Below are 25,282 nucleotides of genomic sequence, written 5' to 3'. Positions count from 1 at the left end.
AACAAATGTAATTTGCTCACTGAGTGCAATGTTTTCTTTCTTCTGCTTTGTGCTGCACTTGAGCTTTGCAGCTCTGCATGTTATTGCTTGGTTTTTAGACTTAAAATTGCTTTTAAAAGTTACGGGGAAGATTTAAAAATAAAACATTTTCCATGCTAAAAAACAAACAAACAAAGAAAAATGATTTACCTTGTTTACAGTTCCAGGTATCCTGTCAATGTTTGGTATAATTGTGGTCTATGTGAAAAATGTTTTTTTTGGTCCGAGAGCAGAAAACAACAAAGAGGTTGAGCTGTGTGTTTACATCTCACCATACTTTTAAAACAGCTGTGATTGGGTAACTCCGGTGACCCTGGAGTTGATGGCGCTGTGCACGTGTTACATGTCAATGCTTCAAATCATGAGTCATACAGGTGGAAAACTGACTCACACAACATCCATCTACAGCTTGCATAACTGTAGCCACTCTACTGGTCATACCAGGACAAGTGCAGCTGCAGCGCAACACCTGGGTGATCATTCAGCAAAAATGCATTTTATTGCTCCTAGTTAACTTTATATTTGTAAGAGTAGCAGTTTTATTTCTTCTTTCAAATCTTACATGTTCTCACCTCGACACATTGGTAATCTGATTGTGATTAATGTACATAACATCATTTTTTCCTGTTTGATTACACAGTCATAATAAATATACAGTTCTTACCCTGTGTGTGTGTGTGTGTGTGTGTGTGTGTGTGTTCGTGTTTGCATGCACATTAGGCATTTATGGCTTGACTTTATGAACATGTTTTGGATGCCAGCATCTGTGTTGTTGTGTTATGTGCATGTGTATGCATGCAAAACAACAGTTGCAATAGTATGCCTTGTAACGCCTTTCTTCTCCACCATTCACCAATAAAATGGTTTCCTAATTAGCTTGTTGTTTTTAGTTTCCCCAACAGTGTAAGAGGTGTGTGAGTACAGAGAAGATGTGGAGCTCATCTGACCATTTAAACAATTGTAAATTACAAGCTCAATAATGAGATAATGCATTTTCTCATAGTCCAACAAGGTTAAATGAGAGTGATCTGGTGCCATATGGTACCATTTAATTTTACATTAACAGGGACTTAAGCAGCAGTTTGTTACATGATATTTACTTGAGAAAATGTCTTGCAAAATGTGTCAACTAAGGTGTGATAATCAGGATAAATAAACACATTTTAACAATATTACTTTTTTTTACAGATCTCTTATTGTTTAACTTTACAACCATGCAGGGGAATTGATCTCCGGGGTGGGATCGCATTTTTACAAACAAAAACACAACAATTTAAAGAAAAAGAATACACAAAATTACTTTGTTTTGCACTATTTTTTTTAATCCCAACCACCATTGCGGATGTGCATCTTCTCAAAAATGTACATTGGGGCTACGTGGACAATAGGAGACCACAAGTACTCTGGTCTCCTTAGGCTCCTTTGTGCTTTCCCCTTCAGTACATGTAGGGAACACAGCTCGTATGAAAGGATAATGTTCTCCTTTTCAGTAACTCTAGACATTTAAATCTTGTAAAAACCATTTCCACCGCAATTGCTTCCCCCTGTTATAAACTGAATTAGAGACTACTGTAAACACTTTGGATGTAGAATGAACACTAACTGTCTGATAACACATATCACAGCAGGCTCCAGTTGCAGCTGTGCTACAACAGTAAATGGTTATATGCTCAACTGTAACTCAATTCATCCAGGCATCTATGGTGTCACCACCAAAACACCATCATGTGAAAGCATAATTCATCCTTGGGTATCTTTTTTACATCTGTAGGGGATCCCCTGTAAGGAAATGTAACCTCACAAACCAGGCAGCCCGGAGCCTCGCCCAGGGTGAACCAACGTCTTTATCATGGCATCTTCCCAGAACGGTAATTACACACAAGAGGAAGAGCTGGCAGGACTCAATCCTGAGCCAATGGGAGAAGTCAGGAAGTTCTTAACCATATTTGACTTCTGAAAGTACTGGTGGGATCTGATCACAGGTCAGTGAGGACATGTGTGTGGCTCCAGTGGCGGCAGACTGAACAGCTCCACTGTTGTTAAGCAAGAGAGGGGTGCAGTTGAGGATACAGTTCCACACACTCAAAGATAACATCCAGACCTTGCTTGAGCACGACAGATCATTTGGATTCATGCAGCATCATTATCTTACATTTTTCTTATATTTTTTACTTTGAACTTTTCTTACCCAGGTGTGCCAAGTGATGAATCCTTCTTGAATATAAATAGTTTATTAGTGTAGATAAAGCCCTTTAAACAAATGATAGGGCAGGAGTTGTGCTGTGTGCAAATACTCAGTCTCTCCATTGTTTTTCAGGCAAGAATCTCTTGTTCATGTATGTCCCTTGTAATAAATGTTTTAGAAAGATATTAGACACATATAAAGAAATTTGCAGATTCTAAGAATAGTAGATTTGTGACTTTATAATGTAATCTATGAAATACAATTATTAAAGTTAAGTATGAAGTATGAAGCCTTACAAAAACAAAATAAAATAAAATAGAAACAAAAAAACCAAACAAAATTAAAACATATATTTATAAAACATACACAAACAAACAAAGTTATAAAACACAAGAAACTATATAAATTCCATGCACATGTTTGATATATTAAAATAACATTGTAATAAACAGTTGCTCATAAAGTTGGGATCAAATATTTTTTTACCTCTTTCAATGAAATGATTGTGACAATGTGATTTATTCATGACAGATAAAGTGTATATCTTTTCAAAACTTTATTAATCAATCTCTTCCAGAGGGATTACTGATTAAACAAGAGTTTTTCTTAACCTGAAAAGAGTGCTCACATGTAAAATTCTCTAGCGTCTAAAAGAAGTGGAAAAAAAAGTGAAAAAGTAAACATTGATCAATCACAGAAATCAATGGCTACTAAGAACATTAGAACAAATCCTAGAATGAAAATAAGAAGAAATTTGTTTATATATCGTTTTCTGCATGAGTCCCATTTGGTCTCACATTATTATCATATAACGCTAACATATCACCTCAGATTTGACCTCATTGACTTAAATGAAGCATCAGAATAAACATAAAGGGAATGCACGTGACTTTGTGGAGGGTTACAGATTACGTCCCTTAAGGAAACTGCTTTCAAGGGGACACTTAGAGGAAATTGGAATCAGATGGAGATTAGACAGTTAAGAATATGTTCCCCCTCAGAGGTAAAGTAAGGAGAAAGGACGGTGCAGGGGAAGAGGGGGGGCTGTGTTGTATAGCTCACGGCAGCAGTGACCTGTGAACAGAGGAAATGGACTTATGTTGTAAGCTCAGCTTCTCTGGAGAGCTAATTTACCTATTTCCCTTCGGACATTTACCTTCATCTGCAATAAATCAGTAAATACAGACTGTTTTTTACTCTTTTTTTCCTGAATCTATTGACTTTATTTTGTCTCAAAGGGTCCAACTTTATCTATTAACTTCAACAGATACTTTACAACAGTCTCTTTATTTCTCCTAGCTTCAAGGTGTCTGAGCTGTATTCTCTGGTATTACTTTCACACATGTAGAAACATTTGGTGTCATATTTTTTTTTTAACTCCGGCCTGTCCTTTTTGCCATATCCTGTTTCTTTCATTAAAAAGATAAAGTTCAAGCACTATCAAAATAAAGTTATTTAAATGGGATTTAGATACACTTTTCTCTACATTTGTGTCCTTTTTTGTTGTTGTTTTGTTTTAGGGAGCTGGTGATGTGAATTTTCTGCTACTGTCAGGTTGTTCAGCAGACAGCTGTGCGTTTAGTGAGGCGGTTGGTGTAGAGCAGAAAATGATGAGACATGTCAGAACAAGACTGATATTTTCGAGCTGCACATTTTTCTCCCTGCTTGAGACTTCTGTCTGTCTGTTTGCACAAAGCACTAAACACACACACGCACACACACACAAACACACACACACCTACAAACACACACACTCATGTACTCACAGACATGCATATATTCAGACTTATACACTTACACACACATACGTAATCATACACTCATGCTCTTATTCATACTCACTCATGCATACACAGATGTAGACAAACCACACACACACACAAACAAACACACACACACACACACACACACACACACACACAATAAGGCTACTAAGTCTAGTTTCATTTTGAGCGTATCCATGTTGTAATGTCATATTGTTGTGTTTTTACAAAATCAATAAATGTCTCAACAAAAAATAAAATACAACCGGTAGCTCAGAGTATTGCAAAAGATTAATACCTGCGAAATGAGTTGTCAGATTATTATGAAATACTGTGTGAGTGGCATGTTACGAGATATCTAGTGTCTCATACACACATGCACAAACACATACTATGCACACACACCCAAAACAGGTGCTTTCATACCAAGATGTGTAGCTTTATGAACTCCTTGTATCTGATTTCCCAACACTGTGACAGATCCACCCAGCATCCTATAGCTATTTCCTGTGAAATAGTAAATTATTTGTATAACCTCCCACGTTTGACACGCCTAGCATGAGAAAAATGTGGAATCATGTCGTTAATGAAACTACAACAATTTCTTCAGAATTGTGAGGAAATTCAGATAATATTCAGTTTGAAGGGTGTTGAAAGAATGCTTCAATAAGTGTGACACCTCTGTTTCTCACCAAACAATCAGATAGTATACAGCAGCAGTTCTGTGAGTGTAAACATGCTGAGATATGAGCTTTATCGCCCTCATATCACTGACATCTGGGATCTCGCCCTCCTTCTCCCTCGTGCTCTTTATGTTCCTTTCACATGCCAGTTTATCCAGCAGCGGTTGCATCAGCAGAAACGTTCTCTGTGGCAGTCACGCTAATTTACCCTCTTCTTTTTTATTTTTTTTTATATCCCGGATAGGCAGGTGCACATTAGTGTACACACAATATAATGTTCTCCCTAACACATGCGAACAAACTGACACACACACGCACAAACTGACACACACACACACACACACACACACACACAGGAACACCTAACTAAGCAGAAATGACAGTGAATGGGTTTTTTTGTGCTTTTTGAATATTTATGTTTGAAGTGAATGGATTTGTCATTTTTTAACACTGTTCAAACAATTAAAACAAGCACATCTCAGCCAGTTCAAACATTTGAGACATAATTTAAATGTGTGTTTGCCTGAATTACATAATCTGCACACACACATACACTGCTCTTTAAACAAAATACACTAATACAGCCTGGAGACATCATTTTAAATTCATGCCATTTCGACATATCCCTCTTTTCCTCAATTAAACATGCAAAACTTTTTCATCAATCTTTCACTGCAGTTTGGTAAGTCTGTTTAATTCCTAATTTCCTCCACATCATCATGACTGGTGAACTGATTTGAGAAGCCTAATAGTTTATTTTCTCACTTTTCAGATGTGGATAAATATCAGAATATATTAATTTTTCGGCATCACCATTCTGTCTGTCTCTGAGCTAAACCCACAGCAGAAAATAGCTCCACTGTTTCACTTTCTTCCTCTCTCCGTCTCTCTTTTTCGGTTGTTTAAAGAGGAGGTACGCCAGTCTGACAGTGGACACTGACACCTTTCATCACCACCTTCCCTCTTTATGCAGAAACAGCATCGTGGCCGGATGCCATGGGTAGGTACTGTAAACATCGCTCCCTTTCTCTCCCTCCCTACAACACAATAGCGTCCAACATAATTGAGGCATGCAAGTCTGTGGCTGCCATATGCCAAACATGAGCTGGATAAATTGCCGGGAAGGAAGGAATAAGCAGAGGGAGGAAAGGAGAAAACTGTCTTTGATTAAATCACTCATGAGAGATTCATTAACATTTACATTACATTATGTGCAAAGCAATCTTTTGTATATATTTTTTGCCTGTAAATAAAAATGCTGTTGACTTCTTACCAGTAGCTATGAACTTGTCAAACCACTATTCCTATAAGTGTTACTACAAGTTGTTTAAGTATGGCCTTTCCCAGTGTGAGATGAGCACATTTCCCTCTCTGTACACTATTCTGCACACTGCAAACAAGTCTGGACAGCTTTGTATCTCATCCCTCTTTGGATAAACACAGGCAGGAAATGAATGTGGTTTTACAATGATTCACTCCATACTGGAAGCATTTGCTTTCAAAGAAATCCATTCAAAGCAGCTTTGGCTTCACATGTTTACTATTTTCTCTTGCTTTGGCAGATATGTATCTTTTCATTTGGCTATTTCCTACCTCTAAAATGCACCTTACCATGTTTGGTTTTTGCCCTCCAACTTGAATAGTTGTGTCTGAGTTTTAAATATTGTTTCAGAGTACAATAGTTTCTATTCAGTGAAAATGGCTCAAAACTCTAGTCTCTAATCCACTCTCTGGAGCATTCACTTAGACTATTTCTTGTTTTTAACTCCTGTTTTCTTCTTTCTTTGCGCTTCATCCTCTCCCTCTTTCTCTGCAGAATCCAACATTTCTACATGTTTCCCTTCTGCTCTGCAATCTTTATTAGTGGAAAGTCAAAGTGCCTGAGGCGAAAGCTTAAACCATGCAGTACAGCTGGTTAGGGACTGCCGGAGTAATGAGCTTTACCTTTAGCTGAACCATAAAGGCTGCTGCCCGCCTATGGGCATTCCTGCTCTGAAGTGAGGACAACACACAAACACATAGATGTGCACACTCGACGCCCCATCTCCCTCGTTGTTACGACTCTGATATTCGAATTTTAGATGGATCCCCTCATCATGTGCAGCTGAAAAGGGGGAATTTTGTTGTTGAATCACTATGAATAATCAGAAGCAAGTCAAAGGTCAAAGGTCACTGTGTGCAAACTTGAGGCACTAACTTTCCAGATTTATGTTTAAGGTGTTATGACAGTAAAGCCACACATGACTGTCCAGACTGATGACATACAGTGTGGGATGATGCACCTCCAGACCTTTGTGCACGACTAAATGATAATTCCGGATAGACGTATAGCGAGTTCAGAAACCAGCGCATGACTGAAGCGGCGCAACACCCATGCTGATTTGTTTGCTGCTACAGTGAAGTCTTGTGATTGTTATTGCCCTTTCCTAGCAAGTGATTGTCATTTGTACACAATATGCATGAAACCCTTGGAATGAAAATGAAAGACAAAGTGAAAAGTGTGAAAATTATACTAATTTACAGTTTTCTAGGGTTTTATGCCTTGTTTTAAAGCAGAGATGACTGAAACAAACAACACTAGAAAATCAATTTACTTTCAGGAACAACAACTAATGTATTGTGTCCTCCACAACCAAAAGTTGCTACTACAGGCAGAAGGGTTGATTTTAAAGGGCTCATTTGGGTGCACTAAACAAACTAACTTACTAATCGAAGGCAGCAGAAGAAGAGCAAAATTATTGTTTTTGTCAATGGAGTCTGGTGGCTTTGAATAATACAGCATAGATAATGGCTTCAGTTCCCCGTCAGATTGTTAAATATTTTAAATATATAGACAATATTGATATTTGACAATTTTTGACAAAGATCAACATTATTTATGTGTATGCTATATTTAGAATATTTTCAGCACTTTACCTTGTTGTCCGACAGCCCTGTTGAAGTTTATGTCAGAGTAACTGAGCCTCTTCTTAAGTAAAGTTTCTTTGAAACACAAAATCACACAAAATAACAAACAAACAAAAAAACGTACTGATCGTGGCAGCGGTAGACCAGCAACTTCTATGTCCTGTAAGGTAAAAATATTACTTTTTTCAATGGAGTCTGGTGGCTTTGAAGAGAGCATAGATAACATGGATAATACAGTGAAAATAGGTGGCTATAGTCCATTTTGCTGACCCCTGAGTATAGGTAAGTATTTCATGCAATCCCATTTAAGAAAATCTAAGCAATGTTATCATGTGTTGAGAAGTGTGTTCTGAGAAACTTTAACTGTCTTATTGTGGCATTAACCCCTCCTCTGGCCTTACAATCCCAGCCACCATTCACCCGGCTTGGGAATCAACCATGTGTGGGTCAATGATGAGAAGAAGAACTGATGAACAGTGAGACTCAGACAGATCAATAATCCCTGCTAATCCATAATCCCATTAACAGTGAGCAACAAATGTTACTTTTCGAGGTTTATCCGTTTTGTATTGATCCAAGATGGGCTTAAATAACTGTTATTTGTGCAAAACCTTTGAGAAACAAACACCTGTGTGATCGGTGACACCACATTGGGAATCTTTTCATTATTGTACCCCTTCGCTCATGATTTCTGGTAAACGAGTAAAGAGTACTGTGTAAAGCTCAGTACATTTTGTGTTTACAGGCCTGTTTGTTGACCAAACAGCTTGTTCCCATTACTGCGCTCAGGCCTAGGTGAACAAGACTTGCTTGTATGTTGGTTAGCAGGGGGAGACGCCACATGCTTTTCATTAGATAGATCAGCGGCGGCAACCATCCTGTGTAATTTATCTGTTTTTGTGTCAGGGTAAATAAGAAAGAAGAAGGGGCTCTAACTGGTGTTGGACTGTGATTGTGTGCGAATGAGTTCGTTTGTGTGTGTTGGGGAGTATCTTGGCCTCCTCAACGGCTAATCTCTTTCCTGTTAGCTAAGAGTTCTGGGATGTGGCAGGTTTGGAGAGACGGGGAAGGGCTTTTATTTTGTAGTGAAGGCTGCAAGAGGCCAGCAAAGAGTTCCCTGAGAAACCAAGACATCTGTTGTCTGTGAGAAGATAGCACAGGGAGGAGAGCAGGGATTGAGAGGTCCCTATAGTGCTGTCCACGCCGGCAGCGGCTACACTGCTGCTAATTGGTATAAGGCCTATGCGTGAGTGAGTGAAGGAGGGGTGTCTGGGTGGCAAGCCAAATAGAAAGGAAGACAGGCCACCTCATTCCCACAGGATGAGGAAAAAAGAAAAGAAAGAAAGAAAGAAAAAGCGGCCACCAAAACAAAGAAAAGGACAGGAGTAATGGCTGTTTCCCCTCTTCCTCTCTCTCTCTCTCTCTCTCTCTCTCTCTCTCTCTCTCTCTCTCTCTCTCTCTCATTCCCTCTGTAGCCCTTCCAGACCCAGACTCCAGACTAGCCTCATCCTTGTAATTTAGATTAATTTCTTCCACATTTTCCTCAGGGATTAGGCTACAAACCCACCCAATGCCCCCACCCCCTCCACACACACACACACACACACACACACAAACACGCACGTACACACAGCTCACCCCCTACCATAGTTGCTTAATGCTCTCATTATTGAACTACGTTCCCCACACAGCTACACCCCACCCTGCCCCCAGCCTGCACACACACACACAAACAGAAAACAAAACCCTCAGCTCGGATGAGCGTTGATCTTTTAATGTCACCAAACTGATTATATGAATGAAACTTGACCTTATCAAAGTTAACTTGGAGTTATTCTACTTCTAAATGCACTTCACTTGATTTATTAAGTGTTTAAGTGAGCTATTTTTAAAATGGCAGCAATTATTGGAATTGTTATGGAAAAATGTTTTAATCTTATTTAATTTGGAGCTATTTCCCTTATCTACAAAGGGTTTTCGGATTTAAAAAAAACAAAACAAAAACAAAGGTGGCAACCACTTTAGAGAGTAGGGATGAGAATAATAAAATATTTTATTCCGTTTGAAGCTTGACAGAGACATTTATGGTTGCAAGCCATTAAACAGACGGACTGGACTGCTGAAATGATCTGAAATGATCGTGTTCAATTCACACTTTCATTTTGCTATTTTCGGACAAGCTATACAACTACATGTATCAACAGAGTATAATTGGGTAAAGTAAACATTTTTGAGGGTGTCATTTTTGGACATCCCATAATATGGTGTTTTTCCCCTGTTTTCGGGACAAACTATACTCCAACATGTATCAAGAGACTATAATTGATACATTTTAAGCATTTTTAGGCATTTTAAAATTTTACCATTTTTGACAAAAAATCGGCATGCTATAGAATGACTTTTGGAGAGGGTCCTTTTTGGACATTCCAAAATATGTTTTTTTTCTGTCATTTGTGGCTACTTCCTCTAATCCTCTAATATGTATCAACAGACTATAATTGACCCATTTTAAGCATGTTTAGGCATTTTACAATTTCACAATTTTTGACAAGAATCAACATGACTTTTTTGAGGGAGTCATTTGTAGACATCTCATAATATGGTAATTTTTCACTATTTTTGGACAAACTATACTACCACATGTATCAAAAGACTATAATTGACCCATTTTAAGCACTTTTAGGCATTTTAAAATTTGACAATTTTTGACAAAAATTGACATAGTATAGTATGATTTTATGGATATGATTGTCTTTTGCAATTATTTTTGGCCAGGATATGACATTATCTTTTCATATCATCACTGAATTTAAAAGGTATAATGAAATGTTTGCCAGGATGCTACAAAAGCCATTTCACGGTGAACACACTGCATGTGAGGCTGGCAGTATGCTCCAGACGAAATCTAACTCGGCATGTTCTCTGGCTGCTGTAAAATAAACCACAGCAGGCAAATACCAGCCTAGTTCACTCACTGTAGCTCCAGGTGTGTCTAATGCCACACAGGAGCAAGTCATGCTGGCAGTAGACGCGACTCAAATGTTCCTCAAAGCAACAAGTAAACACTAGAACCAAAATAGATCAAGCAAAGTAAAGCAAGGACATGTAGGAAAGAAATATTGGCTTATATATGGCCTCCTTGTGGTGCAGTTAACACTAACTGTTGGCCTGGAAAGAAAGTCTTTTCTCTGTTTTTTTTCTTTCAATTTCGTTAGTTGTGAGTTGGTGAGTCTGTCTCTTCTACCTCCCCCTTAATTTTTTCAGAAAAGCACTTTGTATCTTATTAAGAAGTTGTTATGAAACATTTTGACAAGTTTTTATGGGTTGCCTGTATGAATGGAGATGATTTAAGCCAAATACTTCTTCTCTTTCAGAAAAGAGCCATTTTAGCTTTAAGTTGCACTTCTGAGGAGTTAATATGATTTTCATCACAAGTAAGCATGAGTTATATTCAAGTACTTCTTCTTGAATAGGATATTCTAGTACTTCTTTTCTTCTTGCTTCTGGAAAATGCTGAAACCTTCAATTGTTTGCACCAACAAAGTTACAATCATATCGCCACCTTCTCCTTATGTCATTCATTCTTAATTTATCTCTTCATCACTTAATCTAATTTCTGGGAGCTACCAAGATGACAAATTTAATCAGCAAGAGATCAAGAGATTGCGCCTCTTTTTTTCTCCAAGTGTGAGATACATATTTTTGAAATCAAACACTCATCTGCTTCCTGTGTTTACTGAGCTCGGAGAATGGCCTCCACTCCTGATTTACACATGAGAATCAACTGTCGTCGGTATGACTTGTCGCTTGTGACATGGGATGTTAAGACTATGGTTTAACTCATAAAGTGGTTTCAGTGGTTGGGAACTGCAACCAAGCGATTAGTCTGACTGCAAATGAGCCTTAATGTACAACAGATTTAACAGGCAGTTGTTGAAGGGAAGTGGTTGGACTAAATGGAAGGGGTGAAAGTATAGTACTAAGTATCTGGGAACATGTCAGGCACAATACTATGACATTTGTAACAGTGGGGGGCTGTATTAAAGTTACTGTATACTATATTTCAGTCACATTGTAAATCATATTACAGTTTGAAAAAAATGAATATTAACATTAAGTGTTTCTGTTTTGCCGCCTTTTTCCTCTTTCCTGACAGCTTTGTCATGTGACTTAACGTGACCTACATAGAAAGGTCATTTAGTCAGCGCTTGCATGAAATACAGCTACAGTTGAGTGAATCTGGAGTTGACAAGTAGCCTTGGGCGTCTCTAATGAGATCAAAAGAGTATATTAGCACGTCAGATATAATCTCTGAAAATAACAGCAGTATATGAGTTTCTTTTTTTTCTTTCATTAAAGAAGAAGCAAAGGTATAACGGGTGAGCTCAACAAGTCCACGCTTGCCTGCTTTTCCCAGCTTTATTAGGTGTGTCAGAGGTGAATTACTCACACTGTCTCACAGTTTGGTAGGAAAATGTTTGACCAGTTACCATGTTGCCTGTGTTTTGGAAAACACGTGATAAGGAATGACACATATTAAACAGGTGCATTGTGGTCTGATTTAGGCCATGAACACCTGGTTGGATATAAATGTCACATATATTCATGTTTTTCCACCTCAATGATTTTTATTATAGCTGTGTACCTGACTTGTATTGGCTTATATTCACTGGTGGAATGAAATTAAGTACATTTACTCAAATACTGTATGTAAGTAGAATTTGGAGGTACTTGTACTTTACTTGGATATTTCCATTTTATGTAACTTTATATTTCTACTCCATTACATTTTGAGGCAAATATTGAACTTTTTACTCCACTTTATTTCAGCTTTAGTTACTTTTCAGGCTGAGATTTAACATGAAGAAATATATCAGTTTAAAATGATTACACATATAAATTAAAACCACTTAACAGTGTATTAAGTAGTTAAATGAGCCTGACCTTGACGTCATTAAGAAATGCATATATCTAATAATATATTTGGAATATACAAAACAATCTGAGGGCCATTCTGCATAGGGAATACTTTTACTTTTGATATTTTAATTACATTTTGATGCTGATACTTTTGTACTTTTACTTCAGTAAAACATGAATGCAGGACTTTTACTAGTAGTGGAAAACATGTGGTATTAGTACTTTTACCTACTGTAAGTAAAGGATCTGAATACTTTTTCCACCACTGCTTATATTTCATTTTGAATGCTCATAAATTATCAGTTGTAGATCTCACAAGCTTTAACTCATAGGAAGAGGTATCGACCGAAATGTAGTATAGAAACTATTCCCCTGCATTGATCCTTTTTGCAGCCGGATCTAGAAACAAAGACTATTTTTATGGCTTTGCTTGCAGCCAATCACCGTCAGCGTCGTTAAATTTTATGCAACATTGTACGTTATACCTCAACAGCTACAATGCATTCAATTTATGGTGTGGTGAAGTTGGGCGCGGTGTATCTGAGGGAGCTCACAGTTTGCGTGTAATGTATTTGTGTAAAACCAATGTATTTGTGTAAAACCACCAGGAGAGGTGATGCATTTTATGCAAATGAATGCTTCCACTCATGGATATGGGTATCAAACGAAGTAGAATAAAGTATTCTGCTATACTTGAATTGCTTTGAGGAGATCTCTTTTGCTCAGAATGAAGGTGATAAAAAAAGTGAATGGCACCAGGAAGTTTACAAGCTCACGGCTGCCAAAACAAAGCCCTGCGATGTGACTGACAGAGTGACAACATGAAAGAGAGTCATGAGAGCCGGAACAGAGAAAATATCTTCCAATCAAAGCCTCAAACACAGAAAGGTTTTTGTCTCGACCGTGTTCAACCGGTCATCAAAGACACTTAACGTCCACCGCCTCTTCCTCCCTCCACGAGCTTCACCAACACCTCCCTCTCCTTTTCTACCTCCTCCTCCTCCTCCTCCTATTATCTCCTTCTCAGCGCCAAGTGTACAAGCTAACACCAGTAACTGAAAGCAGTTAAAGTCAACCGCTGTGAGGGCAGTGAGCCACCAGGTTGACAGGTCTGGTTAAACAGGTTCTGAGGGGAGAGGCTGATACTTGTTTAACTGCTAGGTATATAGCACACTGCTGCTGCTGCCGCTGCTGTTGTTGCCTCTCTAGCATGCAGCTTTTGTACAACACTGGTTTCACCTACTGACCTCCAAAGCTATGAGATATGGCTAATGCAGCACATGTAAATATATTGTCGTGGATTAAAAATTGATCCTTCCTGTAAATCCAACTATGTTTATGCACAATTGTGTTTCAGTCAGCACTGGCTTGGTGTTACTATGGATCAGACACGAGATCCTGAAACACATAAACAGACTGAATCAGCAGGAACTGGCTTGGTGAGTGATGATTAAGCAACCTTGCGCCACATGTAAATCCCATCTGCAGCTCTGCACCATTTCTTTTTCTCACAGACATCAAAGGAATTGTCTTTTGCAGAGTGATTTCCATGGAAAGAGTACATCTTGAAACTGGAGGCAGATTGACACTGCAGGTGGAATCATGCATGCTCCAAATGGAGGAAATAGCAAAGAGAAAGAGGAAGTATCAGGAGACAAAACAGACTTACAAAGATATGATATTAACTGTTGAGTATATGTCAATAGTTTTCTATGTTTAAACATAACCAGGGTATTTTTTTCCTCTCAGCTGTGCAGCTTTGTTCATCACATGATGTATTTTTGAGGTCTCTGCCTTCACTGAGCCACACAGCCTATTTGTGAAGCTAAGTGAGAGCAGATAATGATGGCTACTGTTCCCATTAGTTTGGGGATTTTTCTTTGCTGTTTATTAATAGGAAACTCTTCCAACACATGACTTAACCATCAACTGTGGAGCACAGCTGAAAAGGGGGCTACAGAACAACAGAGCACCAAAATGTGTGTGTGTGTGTGTGTGTGTGTGTGTGTGTGTGTGTGTATGTTTTGTGTGGCCTAGGCAACAACACTGACTCACTACATCAGGCGTTAGTCTTTCATTTTATTTTTATTTTTCCTGAAACTTTAAAACATTTTTTTTTACATATTTTCATAAAAGTATATTATCATGCCCACTTCCTAACCTCTACTCGATAAAAAACTAACCCATTTATAAAAGTTAAACACATCATCATAAAAAGTGAAACCATACACCAGAATGATACCATTATTTACACAAGCCCATTAAATTACAACATAAATTAGAAAATATTTACATCCAGGACAAGAGACTGGATAAAATTCTATGTTTGGAATTTAATGTCTAATTAAAAACATTTTTAAAGAAAGAAATATATACATTTACACACATTCTCACAACATACATACACTCTGGCAGGACTGAAGTGGTTGGTAGGTTGGCGGTAAGTTGGGGTTTTTAAATACTAAGAATGATGAATATCTAATGTGGTCACAAAAGTAATGCTGCCAGGTTTAAAGATAGAGTAACAATGGAAGCATTGCTATGCCTGTAATCCACATGAACACTGAAGAGGCTGTAAAGTCTCTGGTTTCTGACCAAACACAGACTGACAAACCAAAACTCATCTTTTCTCATTCAGGCCTACATAAGATTCAAATCATCTCTCATGAACAAAGCACAATAATACTGGAGCCATTTTGAAGTGGTTGTACAAATCAAGCACAAAAAAGAAAGAAAATGAAGTGGATTTTCTTCTCTCTCTTTCTCATATAAAAATTGTCCTTTGCAAGTCCATTGAGACACAGGAAATCAGTGGATTTGCCTCCAGACAGAGCATGAGGGAGGGGGGGGCTGAGAGGAATTCACAGCCACAGCAACTCATCTTGAAATGATGTCCTCTAGGGAGAAAAAAAACAGTATGCACTTTGTTCTTTTTCCTCCTCTTGTCAACAGAAAGCAGGTCCCATAGTTGTAGCATCAGCACATTGGCAACTGTATGGAACTGAAGAGTGGTTAGCATCATAATGATTTTACACCCCCACAAGGTGGGCTCCTATTAGGACCAGTAAACGCGTGTTCACCATAGGTGAAGACTGATTTGCAGCCGGCTGTGACAAGTAGAAATCATCAATGTCTCAAAAAATATGATATAAATTCAACAGTGCGAATACACACACACTCACGCACAAATTCAGCTCTCAAAATGACAATACTTATCAATCAATATTTTAAAAAAGTCCAAAAGGGCAGACAGGGCAGCAAGATTAAGGGACTCGGGGGTTCTTAAGTTCATAAGGATTCTCCTTTGAGCTCTCATTTCCTGTGCTTGTCCATTTTGTCGGCAGATTTGCTTCCACTGTCTGAGGATCCCTGGGTGTCACTACCAGAGCTCAGGTACATCTTGTCCACTTGTTTTAGGGCCTCGTTCAGGTAGTTCTGAAGCGAGGTCATGGCGGCGCAGATGGCTGGAGAACCAAAGCCGTGAGTGATGAGGCTGAAGTGGGTCAGGCAGCCTTGGATTCCAGGCTCCATGATGGGGGCCGGCCGAGAGTTTCCCAAAGGTGAACGGTCCTGAGTAAGCAGGTCAGTAAACTCCTTACAGATTTGCCTGAAGGTAGAAAAAAGGGAATGATTTAGGAAAATGTAAAATATATTTCCAGAATGTTTCATGGTGATCTGAAAGTCGGCAGAAAATTCAGTCCACAAAATCCTCCAGTATTCAGAGCATACTCTAACACCCATGAAGGAATTTTAAAAAGTTCTTCTTGTGGTGCATCCTACTTTGCTAAAGGTGTATTTTCATGCAGATTAAAGGCAACCATCCAGACAAGACACTTACTTGGCAGCAAGGAGCATGTTCTTGCGAGAGTTAACCTCGTTGCGTTCCACGTGCGGCCTGCCCAGGTATTCAGCAATTGCTTTTGCAGGGAACTCTGTCTCACACACGTAACCAAAGTCTCTTGCTAAATGAACAGCTTCCCCTAAGAGGAGAAGAAGAAAACAAACAAAAGAAATTATAAATCCTGCACTGAAGTTGACACTTGGCTCTTGGTTTCAAACCAAGACTTTGTGTTTACGAGCGTATAAATATTATTTACACAGACATTAACACTGCATGTCTTCTGACATACTGGGCAAAGATCAAATGGTAAGCTGGCCGACTTCAGCAATTTATCAATTTAGAGCATTATACAAGCTGCCCCGTTACACACAAGCATCAAGGCACATGAAGTGAAGCAGTTGAACTGCAGAATAATCAGCTGTGCTCAGTCTTCTCGCTGAAGGGAAGAAGAGCTAGTGAGATGAATATATTTCCGTCTTGAGGGTGGTTTGACTTGCATGGTCATAATGGGCTTATCTGGATAAATGCTAGCAGAAAGTGCCCACGGCACCAACAGCACCACTTATTGATAGACACGCACATCACTTGAGGATGCGGGCAGCTATTCAGAAGCACAATCTTTAAGGTCAGCAGGCCCTCCTGGCGAGCCGAACACAAGATAACAAGGCTTAATTCAGCTTTGAAGGTCTCTAAATAACACAAGCCTCCGGTCATTCTCCTGCACAGAATCATCAGCCCATTTATGAAAAATTAGGCGTGTAGGGAGCAAGAGAGGAAAAAAAATATTCTACCGTAGCCCTCGGTAGGTAGCTGTGATTTAAGTGATAACGTTTTCCATGAAGCGGCACTGTCTGGCTGACAAGGGAAGGTGAGATGTCATGTTGTGTCATTATATCAACGTTACTCCCTGACTTAATACATGTGGATCTGTGATCGTGTTGCAGTGGGGCTGGACAATATATTGATATTATATCAATATCATAGTATCATACATTTTTCTTGTTTAATAAAAGCCTGCATTATGGTAAAATTACGTTATTTGCTGAACTTAGCAGACTGTTCTGTTATTTGCCTTAAACATTATATCCCAATTTCTGATGATTATTTATCAAAAATCTCACAGTGTAAATATTTTGTGACAGCACCAACAGTCAACCATACATTATTATAGCAATACCAACATCAAGATATTTAAAAAATATTGTGATATTTGATTTTCGCCATATTGCCAAGCTCTATGATGCAGACATTTAAAGGTAGAATATATAAGACAATGCATAGCTTGCAGGACTGCGTACAGTCTAAAACAAAAAATTACTATTGTAACAGTAATACAATTGGTGCCAAAATGATTTTCTTATGCAGAAGTTTTAGAAAATGGAATATATAAAGACTGAGATGGAAAAAGATTATATCAGATCTTTTTTAATAACTCGAGACTGAGGACAACCAGCTTACATTCAAACATCAACTCAAGGGAGAGAATGATCAAAAGAAGAGCTAGCGTGCAACAGAAAGGCCGGCTAATCAAACAGAGTCAGAAAGAAGGCGTTGTGTCATCCACATTGTCTTTACATCATCAAGGATTTCGACAATGAATAGTGTTTGGAGAATGGCTTTAGATATAGTGTGGGACTTAATACACGCATACTATCTGAATGAGACTGACGTTCTCACACTAATACAGCCACATTCCAGCCGCTGCAAACAACAATTACACCTGAGAAGGTGCTACTGAGTGATATGTCATACCTTCTACTAGTGAGGTAAGCAGAGTGACATTGGCTGCCTTCCTTCTTCCCGCAGGCAGGTTGAGCCCAATCTTATCCAGCTTTTCTCTCAGAGAGCGACCTCCATTTTTTGACTTGGCTCTGCAGAAGGAAACACAAATATACATATTATGCGTACAGTTGTGAAAACATAAAATGCAAGGTTACGACTTTTCTCACACGATGTGTTGAAGTTTTTTTCCGAGCTTTAGAGGGTTAAGAAATCAAGATGGCATTCTTCACACATAATTTTCCTTTTTTTAGTATCTGCTGAAGGGCATTGTACCCATAAATTAGGAGGAACAAACAGAACAGATCTGTATGATTGTTCTGCCTTCAGCTAAGATCCAGAGATTGCAAAACATATGACAGACATAACCTGTCAGGGGTAGCCTTGCACTCACTCATTTACATTTAGTCATTTAGCAGACGCTTTTATCCAAAGCGACTTACAGGAAGACTCACTCCTGCAGAAGATCTTGTATTTATGCACTTGTATTGTGCACTTTTGATAACAAATAAATCACACAAACAGGCTTTCCTGACCTAAAAAAACACATTTGGTGCTTTCTACACATAGCAGGAAAATCTCTCGTAGACAAGTTTGCAGAAACACTTAAACTGCCCACTTGCAATGGTCGATTCAGTTTTACACATGACTGGAGGGCACGCTCCCCCTCTCCATGGCGGGTGAGAGAGGGAGCATCTTTAGCGAGGCATGTGTGTATGAGTGCCCCCACCCCCTCATCCCCTTCTCCCCAATGTCCCTCTGCTAACGATCCCCCTCCTAGTGCTATATGACCTACTTAAAAATGTCTGTGTGATTGTGTGTGTTGGTGTGTGTGTACATGTCAGCATTAACACAGGCACATGGGAAGTGGCAAACGTGCACTCCAAGCTCAAAACGCTCCGGTCAGGGGTGTTGGGTACGTAATGTAACCTCACAGTCCCTCAACAGACTGCCACACTAACATATGTGCCATAAGGTCAACTGCACTGCCACAGATAAACCTACCCATGCTGCAAGCCCTGACAAACACACAAAAAACACACCCACAGAGTCTTTAGATTGGTACTGTGTTGATGTAACCTATCCCCAGAGGAAGCACAGAGCCAAAATTGCAGACCACACAAAGAATGTCACGAACCTTACGCAAAAAACTGATGAGCCAGAGCAACTGAGCCAAGCTGTGCTTTTAGAAAAGCCTTTCCCATGGGCTGCTGAGCATTAACTCCTCAGTTTGATGATAACTCATATCTAAAAGAATCAGACAACCTCTGCAAAAGCTTGCAGATAACACAGTTATTGAGGAAATTAATTATGTTTTGCTTATTTTTTAGTGAATCAGTGCTACTGTATTCCTTTTTGCTATGTTGAGGACTTCTCCAAGTGACAACATCAGCAGGGGAAATATCATTAAGTCCAGTTTGCTGTCATGTTGAATGAGTCTGAGCTCTGACCTGCGTAAAACCCCTCCCAGGAGCGATGCGTTGAGGCACTCAGGGGGTGACAGACGTCTCTGGACCTCGGCCACGGTAACCTTGTACTTGGATGTGGAGCTCAGCAAGGAGAGACGGCCTGGTACGGAGCAGAACACCTCTGTTGGGTTTGACACCATGCCCAGCAGGGACTCTTTCTGGAAAGGAAGACCCAGCGCGTTGCCTTTGGGGAGAGTGACAGGCCCTGGAGGGTGAGGGGAAAAAATGTGGGTAAGCTGAAGAGTGAAGAACAACAAAAGAAAGGCAGAATATTCTGGTTGTGCAACAGAATTTGTTTATATATGCTCTTTTCCTGTGTATGTACATAAGCTCTAATCATCTTAATCCTTTCTGTGCAACAGAGAATCTGTGTTTTCTTGCAAGTAATCACAAGGAAGAGTGTGTATGCAGCTCTGCATGGCTGAGGAAACCAGTGTCTGCTGTAGGAAAGACTTTTGAAATATTGTGTGGTTCCAAACATTGGATGCCTGATAGTTAAACAGCTAAAATGCCCTCATGCCAAACACCATCCACAAACAGGTACACACATACAGCCTACCCCTAATCTAAGCCACGGATACACCTCAGAACTGTTTATTCTTTGGTCCCAAAGGCTCTAATATTCTGTATAATGTGTGTGTTTTTTGCTGCTTCTTAAGTTGGACGAATTTTTTAAACCCCCCACAAAATCACGGACAAACACAACAGTACAGCACACTACAAAACATAGCTATCTTCATCCTCACCAGCAAGAATGCCCCCCTGATAATAAGTCCTCTGTAAGCGATCAAGGTTCCTGCCACCTCGTAGTCCTAATACTGAGACAAAAATCACAAAGTCACATGAGTGCTTTAAGGCTCCTCTGGGGCACATGGCTGGGAATGACATGCCATTGTTTACAAGTGGAAAACCTAGATTGCCCATAGCGTGCCCTTGAGCATGGGAACAACATAATGAGCCATCACTTATTTCCGTAACAAATGGAGACTGGTTGGTTTATTGTGCAGTGCAAATTACTTTTTGAATTACCATGTATTGTAAAAATGTAATATTTTTTTTTGCTAATAAGCATTTGAATAATAAAATATCATATAAATGTGATCAAATTAACCACACTACTGTGGTATTGGTCAGACATGGTAATGAGAAACTAAAGCACGAGGTTTGCATGTTTAAAGACTTTATACGAATAAATATTAGATCAAAGTTTTACAGTTCTTAAGTTAGATAGATAGATATATAGATAGATAGATAGATAGATAGATAGATAGATAGATAGATAGATAGATAGATAGATAGATAGATAGATAGATAGATAGATAGATAGATCTTTTTGCATGTGTCTGGTTCAGATAAATGTGGAAGACTAAGCAGTAGAATAACGTTACAAAAGCTGATTTTTCTCTGACTCAAAGTCTGTTTAATGAAGCCCTGGTGACAAAACAGCAGGAATAAATTCTCCCTCAAAACAGTTCATGTCCCGACAAATAACTAAACTGTCCTTCACATGCAAGCCTAATGCCACACCCCGCCAAAAGCTGGTTCTGCAGAGCCAAACACTGCTTCAAGATCAACTCATAATTTCCTGTGAACGTGAACTGAAAAGAGCTGCAATTGCAAGCTTAACCAGCCTAAAGATGATCCAAAGCTTTCCCCTTCTCTCACAGTCAACACCAGGGCTGTGAGATTGCTCAATTTTCATGTCATGTCAGCTAGAGCCTGTCTTTTTTGAAAGGGATCAGTTTTTTCCCACTGGGCATCCATTCAAGCACCTTTACCAACAGAATAGGCTAAGGATCACATCAAGCTTAGATAAGTGCATCTCATGGCTATGAGGATTATGAGTGTATGCAGTGCAAGTACAAATACAAGACTCCTCCTTCGCTGTACTCTCGAACTGAGTGCCCTGACATGCCACTATAGAAGTAATTGTTATGACAATTCCAAGTATGTAGAGAGTGAAAAAAAATATGGTCCTTACGGTAAATTTCCAGCCCTTGCCAGTAATTACTGCATCTTTATTTGGTTCTACGAAGGCACATGAACCCCAGGCAGCATTTAACAAAACCTTTAAAATCCTTTTAAAATGAACAGAAATTTGGATCTTTGCGACTAAGATTAGATTAGACATAAATGTGCAACAAACTCACCTTTTTTGATGACTGTCTGATCTGCCATAATAATACTGTGGTCATCTCCATGCTGATAAAAAAAGAAATAGGAGAAGCGGCAATAAGCAACTGTATGTAATGATTTAAAACAACAATTATAGAGACATGGCAGGCTGAAATTAATTTTAAAAAGTAGATGTCCAGCTAAATTACTTTCTCTAACATAGAAAATTAATATAGCTTTTTCCAAGGATATTGCAGCTTTACTATAATAAGTTTAATTAAGTGATAGTGGTGGTGGTGGGTGTTTTTTTTTCTGGTGTGCTTAATATAATTTCTCAATTTGATGATAACCTAATGAATTAACTTAAGTTTTACTGTTTATTAGTATCCTAAAATGTATTTGGCTACCTGTGTCAGTAAGTGAGCACACACATGCAGCATGCACGCACACACATGCAGCATGCACGCACACACACACACACACACACACACACACACACACCAACCACAGTGACCTCCACACACCTCGCCTTCTAGAGCATTTTTTTAATCAAATCCACTCACTTGAACGTCCTCTAGTCCGTGGCCCATGTCTTGCATCCCCATGTTATCACCAATAACCGACGAGTCTATGCTGTGCACGTGTGGGGGCAGCAGCTCCGGCCGCCGGAACCCTTCCCTCCTCACCCCGGACGAGCCCTCCAGGCCCAGGATTTGACTCGCCAGTCCGCTCCTCCCGTGCGCGCCGAGCCCGTCCTGGCCCTGCCGACCGGGCCATTGCTGCTGGTTCGACGACGGCTGGTGTATGGAGTTGATGTTGAAAGGGTCGCCGAGGTGGGAGTAAGGGTCACTGGACTGCTGGTAGGAAATAGGCTGGTAGGGAGGCGGGAAGTACGGGGGCTGGAAGTCCGAACTGGCCGAGTGTGAGAGGGAGGGAGACGGGCTGTAGAGGTGCTGACTGACCGCTGGCAGGTGAGGCAGACGAGGGTTTCCATTGCTGTTGCCGTCGTGCCTTTCCTGAGGGACGGAAGAGACACGTTAAGTGAAAAAAAAAAAAAAAAAAAATGGAGACAAGAACATGGCAGGTAGCGTTGACATTTGTCCCTCAAGGGAGGTATCTGTTACCCACTGGCATGATGTCCACTGGAGATAATAGTTTAGATAAGAGTGTAAATATATTTAACTGTACAATTAAATATGCTTTTATTATTTTTGTTATTATCATTATCAATATTAGGTTAATTAGTGTTATAAACAAATATACATTATTTAAGTTTTGGTTATTGAAATTATATAAGATTGTTCTCAGGCGTTGTGGCCCTAATTAAAAATGAATTTGCGTAATAAATTAGCCTATGCTACTTCTGAAAAAATATGTTTTATTTATTTATGCATTATTAATATTAATATAATTATTATTGTCGTCATTATTATGTTTTATTGTTATATATATTGTTGTTGTCATGCAAATAGCTATTCATTTATTTTGAAAATTACTTCTTGCTTTTAAAGCTGTAGGTGTTTTGTTTTGTTTTTTCAAAATTGACTTTTTAGCTGTCCTTGTTCTGTTGTCGCCTGTCATGCCGGCCGTTTATGATTTCCATTTTATCTCCCTTTATCTTATCAGTATAATATGGTTAAAAACAACAACAACCTATAATCACTCCTCTTGCTGAATGGCAAACTTTTGTTTCTTGTCAATCAAACGGCACTTTATCGCCACGTTTTGAAACTATCGAAACTCACCTCACAATCATCCTCATACTTCACGTTGTCGGCTAATTTCCACAACATTCTGCCAGAGAATAAGTCTCTCCGTTACCAAAAAAAGAGTGAAAGAAAAAGTAAAGAAAAAAATCGTGTCGCCCCTCGAGTTAATCCAGGTAGGAAAAAGTCAAAAGCTTCCTGGTGATCATGAACCACCTTGTTCTTCAGCTGCGGCGAAGAAGAAGAAGAAGAAGAGGCGAAGTTGTGGGTGATAGCTAAGGGGCGAACTGACCGAGCGACTGACTATCCAGCCACAGATATGAGTTTCCAACAGCCACTATGGGAGAAAATAATCGTTGACAAGCAATATTTCCCCCTGTCCGGTCACTGTGTTGTGTAGTTCTGTTGTGGAAGTGGGCGAAAACGGTGCATATAAGAAACTTGACTCCCTCTTATGGACGAAAAAGTGATGTTCAGCCTTATTGGTGCACACATGAGAACTGTACTATATCTGCACAGCCGCTCCGAGGGGGCGTCACCCTGCGCGATGATGTCAGCGAAAAGGGAAAATGAAAATATTGCTGATTGGCGGGACAGTAGTCCAATCAGAGCTTTGTCCGTCTGTACAGTGTCAGACATTTATTGACTCTACAAGAGCCCACTTTCCGTGGATTACAGTGAGAGAAGTCTCTCACCACCTTAACGGTTTTTTTTATGTTGTTTTTTTAATAGTCCTCAAGCCCCATCAAAACTTTAAAACATTGCTAGGACAGCTGGGATTATATTCTTTATACTTAGATGACGGTTAACGAAAATATGCTAAATTAATAAGAAATGATGCACGTTTGTTTGGTGCAGAATATATATATAACTTTAATTACAAGTGTAATATAATTTTAACATTACTCGCTTTAAGTGTGTTGCATTGACGGGTTGCCAGGTTACTTTTTTTCAGATCTTTATTAACAATGTGAGAAATACAGGCATTCAGGATATAGACATACAAAGAAAAATGTAAGTTACAGTAACTGTAGATTATATATATATATATATATATATATATATATATATATATATATATATATATATATATATATATAAATTAATTAATTAATATTATATATATATATATTTGTTATAAAGCATACTGTTTTGTTATTAGATTCAAATTTTGAAATAATATCGTTAGGTCAAAAAATGATGGGCTGTCCAGTCTTATCGAGTATGCATTTTTCTATAGCCCTCCAAAATATAGATGACAATGGGCAAACATAAAATACATAAAATAAATGTAAAACTGTCTCTGGATTATCCACAAAAAGTAAACATTTCGCCTACATCAGCAAACCTGGAAATTAAGGGTTGCCAGGTTACTAATTACCTTAATGGTGGAGTTATGACGCTAATGGAATGCCTCTCTGCCAATCACAGTGCTCGTTTAGAGATGTTCTAGAATGTTGATGGTGTTGTGTTTATTATAATAGAGACACACATTTGTTTTTACAGGGTTTTAAAGTAAGTTAATAAAATCTATGAGTTGCATTGCTGGTGTGAAAGTAACGATATATCAAAATAAATAACTGCAATTATTTTAATTTATTATTTTTAAATTAGTTTTAATTGCCCCTAATTATACCAACCATTATTTTTGATAATACGCCTTGTTTTAAAATTATTGTTATTAGCCTGTTATTATTATTATTAATGGTGACAGTTGCATTTACTCTTATCAGAAGTACAGTAGCCTCATGGTATAGGCTATATGTTCTCTATGCATGCAAATCCTTCTGTTCATCGTATTTACTAAAAACAACGTTGGTTCATTTTTGACTTGCAAATCACCTGGATATTAAGATAATGAAACTGCATAAAAAG

The 25,282-nt window shown here is 38.8% G+C and overlaps 1 protein-coding gene across 1 annotated transcript; it reads right to left on the bottom strand.

Annotated features, from left to right (window-relative positions):
* Positions 1-14,569: 14,569 nt before the first annotated feature.
* tfap2c (transcription factor AP-2 gamma (activating enhancer binding protein 2 gamma)) lies at positions 14,570-23,869 on the bottom strand. Its single transcript, XM_059329561.1, has 7 exons — positions 23,447-23,869; positions 22,265-22,717; positions 21,737-21,788; positions 19,569-19,791; positions 18,091-18,209; positions 16,336-16,477; positions 14,570-16,104 (listed from the first exon to the last, which is right to left on the bottom strand). Exons 1-7 carry the CDS (start codon positions 23,492-23,494, stop codon positions 15,810-15,812), a joined length of 1,332 nt encoding a protein of 443 aa, XP_059185544.1. The 5' UTR covers positions 23,495-23,869; the 3' UTR covers positions 14,570-15,809.
* Between the last annotated feature and the right edge of the window lie 1,413 nt (positions 23,870-25,282).

The sequence above is a fragment of the Centropristis striata genome, chromosome 3, assembly GCF_030273125.1.
Source record: "Centropristis striata isolate RG_2023a ecotype Rhode Island chromosome 3, C.striata_1.0, whole genome shotgun sequence".
NCBI classification, from domain to species: Eukaryota; Metazoa; Chordata; class Actinopteri; order Perciformes; family Serranidae; genus Centropristis; species Centropristis striata.
This window is presented reverse-complemented; position numbering and strand designations above follow the sequence as displayed.

What these genes read in the sequence shown, in the direction of transcription:
- tfap2c (XM_059329561.1), bottom strand. Translation starts at nt 23,494, where the DNA reads ATGTTGTGGAAATTAGCCGACAACGTGAAGTATGAGGATGATTGTGAG. An exon ending in ACGGACTAGAGGACGTTCAA is followed by an intron (nt 21,789 to 22,264) that starts GTGAGTGGATTT and finishes TTTTTTTATCAG; the next exon opens with CATGGAGATGACCACAGTAT. An exon ending in AACATGCTCCTTGCTGCCAA is followed by an intron (nt 16,105 to 16,335) that starts GTAAGTGTCTTG and finishes TTCTACCTTCAG; the next exon opens with GCAAATCTGTAAGGAGTTTA.